The sequence below is a fragment of the Thunnus thynnus genome, chromosome 8 (assembly GCF_963924715.1).
Source record: "Thunnus thynnus chromosome 8, fThuThy2.1, whole genome shotgun sequence".
Taxonomy (NCBI): Eukaryota; Metazoa; Chordata; class Actinopteri; order Scombriformes; family Scombridae; genus Thunnus; species Thunnus thynnus.
Window position 1 is genome coordinate 12486100 of NC_089524.1, and position 12415 is coordinate 12498514.

Genomic DNA, 12415 nt, shown 5'->3' on the forward strand with positions numbered 1-12415 from the left:
GACCGCGCATGCGTGACATTACGCTAACATTCCACACCGGAAAGCGTGTCACTAAAGTACCGAGTGATTCATCTTCTTAAACACATACGATCTTCGCTGCAACTCTTCTGACAGCTAGCAAGCAACTCTACATCGCTTTAAACAAGTAAGTTGACAGCTTGTTTTATCAACTACTGTGTTCATTTCAGTGCCTCGCGTACACGCAGCGCAAACAGAGGTGTTGTTTTTCCCTTTTTCTTTCTTGTCATTTTCCTCCGGAGGCGGACGGGGTGTTGCTGTGTGAGGTCGCTCCTCCAAACAGTCAAATAGTGGTCCAACTGTTTTGGACTTCGAGCTGGTTAGCTTTAGCCCTGAGGTCTAGCCTGGCACTCGTAGGTACTTCCTGTTTAGCCTGCACTCACCTGTTTACAGCTAGCTGCTTGTCCACAGGTCAGCCTTATTGTGGTCGCGGTGAGAGGAAAAGCCTGGTGACTATAGGGATAAGTTAGCTTGGCGCTAGCTAATTTTGCCTTGCTTGTCTCTCCCTATGTGTGTGTGAATTATGTGTCTTCATTAGCTGCACTCGTTTCCTTTACAGACCTGCCCAGTTGTGTATATATGACCAGCTCGAAAAGGCATTTCTTACATAATATGTGTCCTAATTCAGTTAATCCAGTAAATGGCCGTTAAACAGCTGCTTCAAGGGATAAAACTAGCCTGCTGCTGATGCTGTGATAGACTGTGAAATCTGGTCCAGGCCTCCAGTGAGAGCTGCAATAATATCACACAGCATGAATTAATGGAGAAAGATTTCAAGGTTTTTATTGTCATTCCGACTCATGTGAACGTAAAGGAAGATTTCTCAGGTGCTTGTGCAATAAGATATAAAAAACAAACAAGAAACAACACACGTTAAAATTGCACAAGTACAGAATAAAGACTGAAAAATAATAATGAATATTATAGTAATTAAAAGTATAAGTTACAGCTTAAAAAAAGTACTAAAGTATGAAAGTCATAGCAGCAGTAGTAAGAAGGCTGAGTGTAGGCAGGACACAGGATACTACACAGCAGTGTAAGCAGTAGTCATATAGTAAAGTGACAGTATATTTAAAGTGACTGCAATGTTCATTTTGTTTGGGGGGAATTTGAAGCTGGGAGAAGTGTTACAGAGGCAGAGTTTATCAGCCTCACTGCCTCAGGGAAAAAAAAACTGTTCCTTAGTCTGATGGAGCAGCACCTGCTGCTGTAAATGTCACTGATGGCAGGCAGACTGTTCCTGATAATCTTCTGCACAGGCAGTACCACCTGCTGCAGTGCTTGTCTACTGGCAGCGGAGCAGTTGCCATACCACACTGTGATGCTGGATGTGAGGATGCTCTCCACCACACACCTGTAAAAGAAAGTGAGGACCTGAATATCAAGTCCAGCCCTCGTCAGTGTGCCCCAACACAGATTTAATGGAGTTTTAGACATTCAAACCAGCATTTACAAACACTGACAACTGTCTCCTCGCCTGGAAATCAGAGCATCATCACTTGAATTAATGATGTCATCAGGTGACACTTTTTTTGGAATTGGTCCATTTACTTGTACACTGTGTTAGTGACTGTGTCAATGGGCTCATGGAGCTTTTGTTAGAGATATTCTATCAAATTGAGTTTTATTTCATTTGAGGGCTTGCAGTTGTAAAGTGGAAAATGTTCTTATAGCTCAGTAACATCCCTGCAGCTGTTGTCATAGTGTCACAGCATTTGTTCCTCTTTTTCTGTGGATCAGCTCCAGAATCATCACTACAGCCTGTGTCTTTGTCGATCAACTGAAGGGGAGACTTGACACTTAAAATTCACAAACCAGAATAATATAAGCAAAAAATATCACAATATGTTTGACCTTGAAATGGATTATGTGTGACAATATTTTGGGGATGACACTTGGTGCTTTTAGGAAGTGATCGACATGATATGACTCACAGTATTTAAACTCAGCTTTTAATATTAGGAAGAGACACATTGTTTACAAGAGCAAGATATGATAATACCTACAATCCAAAATCATAACTAACCATATGTTTGATCATATTTGAAATGTAAAGTAGCTGATGAACTAATGATAAAATGAATAGTTTCCCTCACCTGTCTTGGCAGTGTTGAATGACACAGAGAAACACAGGTAATAGTTTAATAGCTAAAAAGTTCTGTATGCGTGGTTGACCCACAATAGATTGTGGTTGTATTAAGCCTTCTGTCGTGTGTCTTGATGGAGAGGTACTTCTTTGTCATTAAGAAGTAGCATTACACAGCCAGCTAGAAAACTAACCAGTATATCAGGACTTTTTTGGCTCATATTTCTAATTTATCCATCTGATTCACTGACCTGCATGATCTCCGCCTAGTCTTGTTGTATGCAGTGTAATGTTGTTGCAACAGGTTGTCACAACAGTGTACTTCAAGTTGAAACAGTGCACTATTCATGTAGGTATTTAAATGAAACTACCATAAACAGACAAAACAGATGATACCGTGTACTTGATGATGAAAATAACCTGGAGGACTGTGGCGTTGGACCAAATGGGACGTGATTAAATGGCTGGTATTAGGTATCCCTAGAAGGCAAACACCTTTTTGTGTTCACCAATAAGCCTCGGAGCCGGTTTCAGTTCCAGTGAATCAGCGGGGCTGCGTGGAATCACCTGGCTCAGTCTGGTGCACATGTTAGAGCTGGCTGAGGTTGCTTGTAACATGATGTGTGATGGATGCTTCTGAATAGAGGGGTTTTCTAGTCATCTAGACACCAGTGTAGTGATTGCCATTAATTATTAGCCCGTTTGATAAACTATGATTTGATTGCCTCACAGTCAGAGAGTACAGTGGCCAGCAGGGACAAAATCTGAGAACAGGCAAAGACCAAAGACTGCACATTGATTATGCTTTTTAAATTGACATTGTCTCAAAAAGTTAGTGAAGTTAGACACTGCCTAACCCTAACAGTGTTATTGCATCAATACCCATTGAACAGGTTTGCTATGTTGCAGTGACAAGTCTGTTCAGTGTGCTTGTGTCCCATTTATTATCTTTTTGAATTGACACAAGAAAGCTGCCGTCAGCAGGTTGGGCAGCCTTAGCTGTGTTCTTAGTGTCATAAAGCAGGTTGACTTGTTGTCATCATTATAGTCAACCAGAAGAAACACAAGGCCAAATTGATGCCTGTCTTTGGTTGAGGGAATGGTGGCCAATAGGAACAGTTTGCCTTATCACCCAGCCCTCCTGTGAAATGTCAAAGGTTTGTTTTCACTCATTCATCTTGAATACAGGGACGTACATACATACATACATAAATATACATATATATATATAAAACTTATATCATAGAATTTGATTACAGATTGGGTTTTGTTCTTCCTTTGTTGTCCTTATGTTATTCCTCCTATGTGGTGTCCAGGTCCATAAAGTTTAGAGTTCTGTCATAACAAGCTTTTAGATCTGCAACTAATGATTATTTTTAAAATCGATTCATCTTCTGATTATTTTCTCGATTTAATAGATTAATTGCCTATAAAACATCACAAAACAGTGAAAAATGTCTATTATAATATCTTAGAACACAATGTGACTTCTTCAAATATATTATTTTGTCTGGATTACAGCCCAGAACCCAAAAATATTCAGTTAACTATAATTTAAGACCAAGATAAGCAGCAAATTCTCACATTTAAAAACCTGGAACCATCAAATCTTCAGCATTTTAGTATGCTTGACAAGCTTTACAGTGTTCATTGTGTCTGTTGACACTGTTGTATCCGTAACAAAACAGCAGGGCAACTCAGCCTGTAGACACACACACACCCTTACAGACGTAATGTGGCTGGTTAGCCCAGTGTCTCTGGGTGTTGTGCGGCACTGTCTACACCACCGGCCAGTCACAGTTTCCATGCAGGCAGTGGTTGGGTAGCTAGGCTGCCAACTGGGACCATACTGGAGGAGCAGGCTTTTAATGACTGGGTGCAAATTTGCTACCATGTTTACAGTTGAGTTGCAGCCAAAGAGGAAGAGATTGTCCGACTACACGACAGCAAGAGCATCCATAGCTAGAAACAGTTTAATCTTTAAAAACTGTTGTATGTATGTAATTACAGTGAAATGAAATGACCACATCATAAAGTAAAATTTGTCTTTAATGGATAAATCAGAGTCACCTACCACATTTTATGGCAATAGTTTGGACATGATAACATTTGAAAAGCCATGTTTGGTCTTTGTTTGTTTTCTTTCTTGTTGCTGGTAAAAAAAAAAATAGTTTAGCAGGTGCAGCTGTAGTTTACCTATCTCTTACACAAAATACTCTGTTTGTGTGTGTGAGAGAGCGAAAGAGAAAGAGGGAGATTATAGGATGTTCTGTACTGTACTTGCACAGTCAACATTAAGTGACTATGATTAATAGCCAGTCCAGTTTGGCTGGAGTGTGTTTACCACATGCTTCACGTCCAGTCTGACTCAACAAGGAGAGACAAGGAGCTCCAACAGAACCGATGGCAGACTTTTGTTCTACATTACATTAGTTTCCCAGCATTCTCTGTCAGTATCTGTGTTTTTGATCTGGGTTCTCTCTCCTTGCAATTCCTTGTTTAAGTGAATCAGTGGGAGTGTTGCTTGTCTGCATCACGCTGATCTGTGTAATTGAATAAGTGTGATTGGACCACGTGAATCTGTTGCTTTCCTCATGTATGTCCATGTGCACATGTGTTTGTGTGAATATAATTTGCCTGGGTTAAGACTGTATGAATGCCGTTTGCATGCATGTAATCACGTCCCTGTGTGTGAATGAATGCCTCCCTTATGCATTTGTTCTCAAACCATGCGGGTATTTTTATGGGTGCTCCTCCACAGTCTCATCATAAACGCTGCCGACTCAAGAGCTGTTTGTTTGCTGCTAGGACTGTACAGTATTCATGCATAATGCACTGTGTTTAATGTATTGTCCTAAATGTAAGACAATACTGATTATAAGATAACTCTCTTCCCTTTTGCAATACCTGGTTTTGGGTAACAACTTTTTGAAGATAAGTAGCACTCTGAAAAGAGCAAGGTAGGCAGATATTTGACATCTTTTAATGAAATAGAACACACTAAATTAATTCAAATTGAATAAATGTATAAAAGAAATAGAAGTGGGTGCACTGTGGGTGTATTTGTGTTACATATGGGTACACTTTGACATATTGCTACACCATCTCAATACTATATTCACTGTAGTTACAGTACATTTGTAAATGTGCTTAGAGGGAAGTATTTATGGTTTGTGAAAGCTGAAAGCAGTAGGTCTGCCAGGCTTCACTTGTTTCTGATCACTGATTAATATAGCTACCAGTTCTCTATCTTTAGTTAAACAGTGTTTTAAAGCTGTTAAAAAAAACCCTTCTTATTCATATGTTAAAAATATTCTTGCTTACGTGCTTATAGCCAGGTATCAACTAGCTTAGAATGAAGACATGTTTGTTTGTGGTGTAGTCCAGCTCATGGCAAAATGAATGAGCCAGCTAGATGTAACATGTAGAGACAATGGTCTGATGCAGACAAACTTCTGCTTGGTGTTTGTCTTTTTATGCTGCGGTGTCATACCACTACTGTTTTTGTTCTCATGGCCAGTGCTGCTTTGTTGATGTTGAAACAGAAGTTAAGTTAATGTCTTCATTACCATAAAAACAAGGCACGATATCAAACCAAATACGTGTTTACTCTTACGGACATTCATAAGAGTCTATTGGCTTCATAGCCCATACAGACCTGTCACACACGCACACACACTCAATTATGGATGACTTATCAGGTAAAGCATTAGCAATAATGTTGCAAATAGAGCCATCCACATCTGCAACGAAGGGAAGTTCACTGACCACATTTAGTTGCCAGCTTGAACCTGTTAGAGACTGTGACATGCAACTGGCAAATGCCTGAGTGATCTCAATGACACTTAATCACACTCTCAAGCACTGACAACATTTCTAGGAGTTGTGCAACAGAAGATTTCTGGTTGGGTTTACAAATTGTTCTTACTTCTTGGCTGGTATAATGAAATCAAAGGTGGTTTGTTCGGTGATTGAACAAGTATTGGCCCAGACTTGTTACGTATAAAAATGTGGCCTACAAAACCAAATCAGGAAGTTGTTTGGCTGGTGTCTGGCACGTCTTTGGTGTGTTGGTGTTTGGTAGTAGGGTGTGTTGTGGTTTGATGTTGCTGTACAATGTGGCGTAATAAAGGCGGATTTATTTATTTATTTAATAGGAAAAACATCTCAGGTCCTAAGCTGATATCTAAGTGTATAGAAAGCACTGTCTACGACTTCAATAATCAAGTAATTCTACAACTGACTATTATTACGGAGAAGAATTTTTACAGACTCCCTAATCTGTCATGGAAATGTCTCTTAAAGCAGTTCTGTCTTTACAGTGTGGTGCTTTAAATGTACACCAACATACCGGAAAACATCTGCACAATCTAATGCCATCCCCTTTGTTGTGTATGCAGGCTGTACTACAGAGCTGGGTGGACAGGAGAGGGAAGGGGAGAGCTTTAATCCTGGTCTCCCCAGCCAACCCTGAGTAAACCAGCCAACCATGGATGACAGCTCCTCACTGGGCAAAGTCAGCAGCTCTACAGAGTCCGTGGCCACCGTCACCAGTGAGGAGTTTGTTCTGGTACAGTCTAGCGCCGCTGGGTCACCACAAGGCTCTGAGGGCAAACCAAGACTCAAGGTCAGAACCACACAGCAACAGACTTTTACATCCGATTTGAACAATATAACATATAATATTCATGCCCACATAGGATTTGACAGCAAGTGAAACAAGGTGAAGGACGAGGCTTTTTTCTCTCTTCTGTAATTAGTTTAGCTAAAGTATTTACTCAGTCCAAGAAGCTCCGTTCTCTCTTCTTCTGTATCTATAGGAATCCTTTTCCTCACTCTATTTTTACCTTTCTTTGTTTCTCTTTGCCCCCTTCCTCAACGTTTTTGTCTTTTCCTCTCTCCATCAGATGTCTTGGAACGGGAGTGAGCAGTTGGAGAAAGCAATGGAGGAAGTGTTGGATGATGATGATGATGAAGTGAAGGTGGAGAAGAGCAGCGTGGAAAAGATGGAGAAGCACAAGGACCCAGAGAGCCAAGTCGTGGAGCCTCCACCTCCAGGTATACACTCTGGATCTCTCAGGTCCATTTACAGTTATTGTGTCTACTTGCAGGCAGCAGTTCTTCCATTCACCCAACCATACATCACAACTGGGATGTCAAGTGGATAATACTTAGTGCATCAGTATTACTTCAAGATAGTAAAATCCATAGTTTTTAGTTTTTTCTTTTTAGTTTTTAGAGTTTTATTGTTTGGCACTGTACACACTGCAGTTGAAAATATCCCTAATCCTACTTTTACTGTAATGTAATAATAATCACAACTGACCAATGTCACTCTGACAGTAAGTATATCTAAATTGTCATATTTTAGTGAGTTTGGATGTATATCATCTAGGATGTGGGATAATGAGTCGCAATAAATGGATGACATGATGGATCAGTTCAAGCAAGACTTAAAGGCTGAGGCCATGATGGAAAAATGTCTGGAAACAAAAATCTTTCATTATCCTTTCTCTGTTAAAGTTATTATGGGATATAGGTTTCAGAGATGTATAAGTATGTATAAATCTTCACTTTTCATTTTCACTGGAATTTAATGTTAGAGTGTGGAAAAAAAAAACCCAAAGTGCATCTTTGCATTAATAATGTTTAAAACAGAGCTGAACGCCCTGAAAAGATTTAGCTGTGTGCATGCCTTCGACATACCAAAATCAGATTAGCAAGGCTGGTATCTGAACTCTGACATTGACTTAACTGCTCTGTGTATCAGTAAGGACAGGCTAGCCCAGACAGCTCAGCAGACATGAGTGCACAAACAACCAACACAGTGGTAGATACAGCGCTCTGTGCAGCTCAGTGCAGGTCGAGTTATAGGTTCAAATCCCACCAGAACATTTTATTATTGAAACTGCATCCATTGTGCATTGCAATTATATTGATTATCTGGGATCTATGGAGTCACTTGACCAACCACATGTTAATTGTGTATTGGAATGAGACATTTTTTGTGATTTGATTCTCTCCTGGCAAACTTTGAGGTAGCATTTTGACTGTCCTTATGTTTTTTGGTTTCATTTCCATCTTTGTTCAGCCCTGGTTTTGGTTTAGAAATGAGTTTAAAATATCTTGTACCCCTTTGTCTGCGGTGTGATTTAAAACCAGTTTCATTTGGAGACCAGAGTAGAAACTGATAAGTACCTCTTTCTCTATGCATTTTCGGGTGAAGTCAGTGGAGGATGATGTAGATGTGTGTTATGCTGTTCAGATGAAGCTCCTCACTTTCAGGTGAAATGTAACTGCTTGGGAGACCATGTGTCACAAAGGAAGGAAGTGCATTTTTGTCTCTTCCCCCAGTCAAATAGTGGAGTTAGCAACATTGTTAACAGTGGAGTTTGTAGCACATCAAACTGTAAAAAAATCAAGATGTGTTCAAACTTTTGCATAGCACTATATAATTATTTAGAAATATACTGTATGTGATGTATAACAGGTCTGGTTATTCTGGCAGCTGCTGAATGTAGGAAAACAAACCAGATCAACATTGGAAACTACATTTTAATTTCACTTCTGCCTTTTTAATAACTAAACAGAGTTGTTTCATACATGACAATGATAATGACCATTAATTCTAAATGGAAGTTCCTTTGGATGGTCAGTTGCTACAAACTTATTTTGCATAGACAAACTTTGTTTAACCACATAAAATAGTATTTTAAATTCCAGACAGAACAGGTTTTACATTTCGAACATTCGTTTTTATTTATTGACTCGTCGTTAACTTCACATCTTCAGTGGTGCCAATGTTTGGTGCTGCGTTACTGCTGACTGAACTAAGAGGAAATGGTTAATGTGGTGTAGAACTAAAGGCAGTCAACGGTGGAAGTCCAGCTGCTGCTCTCATTGTTCTGCTTCCTGTTTGCCAAGTGTGAAAGTTCCAGGTCAAAGGTAATTTTAAAGAAGAACCCATAACTTCCCGTGTCATTCGCTGTCATCTTCTCTTCATCTTTACTTCTAATCTGTTGTGTTTTTGTGTTTTTGTCTTTGTCTTTGTCTCTCACTCTTCTTAAATGCACCAGTCTGAAGCTGTCAGGCTACAGGATGTGAAAGTCCAGGAAATTCGGCAAAATGCTGACATGCTCCCAGTTCTCATGACGCTTTAATAACATGCCAGACTCATGAGATATGTTGTTTTTGAATGCTGATAAACTATTATTATTTTATCTTTGTTAAAATTTTAGTAACCAGTCGAGAAGTAGACTTCCATTTAGCTTTGAGTCTGGACAGAAACCCCAATAACAGGTTTCAGTTTTTTAGAAAAACATCAGTACAATACAACCTCTCACAAACTTTCTGTCTGTCCACAGAGGCATCAGCATGTCCGACACCATCCAGCCCCACTGTCCTGGAAGAAGACAGCGTCCAGTTCAACAAGCTGTCCTACCTGGGTTGTACCTGGGTCAAAGCCCCACGCAATGAAGGAGAGGCACAGAGGGCGATGGCCACCCTGCGAGCTGAGAGTGCGATCCCCATCCCCATCACCCTGCATGTCCCATGTGGACCAGATGGCTCTGTCAGGTAAGCCATGCATTAAGACAGAGACTATGTGTGTGACTGTGAGAGACGGAGAGAGAGAAATTGAGATTTGGTTCAAATAGAATCGTCTGTAATAAAAGGAAAGTAAATTTGTTTGTTAAGAAACAGTTGTTTTACAGATTATTTAAACTGCAGTTTGGTAGTTAAAAATCTTAAGCAAAGGTAATCACAGGACATGTCTATAAAGACACTGAACCTGACTACTGCATCGCTTTGTGTTTGGTAACACAGATCTTTGACACACCACAGATCACAGGTTCTATCATGTACAGTCTAGGAGATCAACCGAGCAAAACTGGTTACATGCAGTATATTACAAAACTGAGTACACCCCTGTGCAATATCACTAAAATGTTAAATGATTCAAAATTGTATCATCTTGCAATAATTGTAGTATTTTAGGGTGAAGTATTGGATATTTGATCTTATTTGTAATTAAAAACAGGTTAGATAGACTACATTTAAAATATGGGCCTCAAAGTACAACCTCAGTGCAAGAAAAGTGAGTACACCTGTGACCACTGAAACAAAAATGGTTATGGACATCCAATTAAGACTAACTGCCTAAACAAGGTTATAAAAGAACCTGTGACAACCACAACTTCCTCAGTTTTGGCCTGGGTTGTGTTCAACACAACATGGCTCCACATGGTGAGGAATAGCCTGAACAAGTCAGAAAACAGAATGTGAGAACAAGATCAACGGTAGGCTACTGAACAGAAACTAAAACACAGCAATGGTTAGGAGGTACAGGGAGACCTGATCAAGCTACCAATAACAGAAGGTGCAGTGGCCGTCCTTGAAAAAGGACGGCACGCACAATTTGCTATTCACACAACCTTGCATTGAAAAACAGACGGGCAAGTGCTTCTGACTTGGCACAAGGATTATCTGTGGAAACTGGTGTTTCAGTGACTGCTCAGACATTGCATGAAGTCAACCTCTATGGACGACGTCCAAAAAGAAAACCATTGCTTACAAAACAGCACAAAACTGCAAGATTAAACTTTACCAAATAACATGAAAAGAAGCACATGAATATCGGCACATTCTTTGGTCAGATGAAACCAAAATAAATTTGTTTGGATCAGATGGGGTCTAGCATGTTTGGTGTGGACCTGGCCAGGACTACAGTGACTACATAGTGTTGACTGTGAAACATGGAGGTGGGAGATCCTTCAAGTGAATTGGCTTAATTCTTCTTGAGTATTGTCTAAAAACAAATACCATTGTATTAAATGGAAAGGATTTGTAATAACTTAACATTTTAGTGATATCGACCAGGGGTGTTCTCAGTTTTGTTCTATACTATATAATCATAATTTATGTGCATGTTAAAAGTGCCCACTACCCCTAATGCCTGCAAGCCAGCAAAAGAAGTGAAATTGCACATCAAGTGGATGTGACATAAATAGGAGGAGGAGTAAGACTTCTCGACAATCTTGATTATCATCCTGAGTCATGAAATGAAAAGGGAACATGAAATGTTTACATACAGCAAAGAGGAAATGAGACATGACTTTTTTACCACTTTCAAAATGTTTGGTGTAGATTCATGCAGTATCTGTACCGCGAACTGTCAGTGATGTGGGAGACTTACCTCTTAACCGAAGAGGAAACTTGGATGAATACAAAGTTTAAATGTCATTTATAGAGTTGACTATTACTGTACAGAACTTATGTTGAACCTTAAGTTATAAAACAATATCTGATACCAATTTAATGTTTACACACAAGAGCATAAAGTTTCTCTCAGGTCTCAAATTTATATACGAGGAGCAGGTTAAACCTTATGAAGGTCTATATAAAGAGATCTAGAAAAGCAACATGCTAAAACTTGCTAATAAATGGCAAAATTGATTATTGGCAATGAAATATAACAGGTCAGCTGATCTTCAGGCCATATATTTGTTATTTTTAACCGTTAACTGTAACTCTCCCCAGGATCGTGGACCAGGCCTCAGGCACAGAGATCGCCTCCTTCCCCATTTACAAGGTGTTGTTCTGTGCTCGTGGACGGGAGGGTTCTGTGGAAAGCGACTGTTTCTCCTTTACCGAGAGTTACCGGAGCTCTGAGGACTTCCAGATTCACGTCTTCTCCTGCCACATCAAAGAGGCTGTGAGTTACACAGGCAGTATTAGACATCGCAGCTAAACACAGTTTTCATTCCTTCATGAAGCATTTCATCCTGTTATGTGCAAAGGGAGTGACAGTGGCACTTATTTTGATAACAAATCTTTTTAGGTCAGAGTGTTTGAACCAGAACCACTTCGGATGACTGGCTGTTCAGTGTTGTAACATGCTTCACTTTATGTTGTGTAGTTAAACTATTTTTTGTGTATTTTTTTTCTTAAACGGCAGAATTGTCAAGCTGATGACTGGATCTGAATCTGGACTACCATAAATACCCATATCTTCCATCATAACTTAGAGAACAGACATTTATTCTTTTTATGTACTGTATACAGTACATGTACCTGTATACTGTTGCAGACAGAGGTGTATTGCAGTCCTACTATATTAGTAGTGACACAGGAAAACCAACTGAGGGCACTGTTGTTGTCTTTTGTATTTTTTCCAATATTTTCCAGTCTATCCCACTCTTTTCTTTATTAGTACAGTATCCTTTGATGTCCATGTTCTATTTTTATTTGCTTATATTGATTCTATTTACTAATTTCCATTTGCTACTTTCTATTCATTTTCTTGTGTTTGCT

General features: G+C 39.5%; 1 protein-coding gene across 2 annotated transcripts in view; it reads left to right on the forward strand.

The window, feature by feature from the left end:
• The first annotated feature begins 16 nt into the window (after nt 1-16).
• rabgap1l (RAB GTPase activating protein 1-like) overlaps nt 17-12415 on the forward strand; it is a 129175-nt gene continuing 116776 nt past the window's right edge. For both annotated transcript variants that reach the window (XR_010929238.1, XM_067596566.1), the window contains exons 1-5: nt 17-145; nt 6505-6731; nt 7012-7162; nt 9469-9679; nt 11642-11816. Coding sequence is in view for 1 of the 2 variants with exons in the window: in XM_067596566.1 (XP_067452667.1) it covers nt 6594-6731; nt 7012-7162; nt 9469-9679; nt 11642-11816 (675 nt within the window). In the remaining variant the exon portion in view is untranslated. The remainder of the gene's footprint in view (nt 146-6504; nt 6732-7011; nt 7163-9468; nt 9680-11641; nt 11817-12415) is intronic.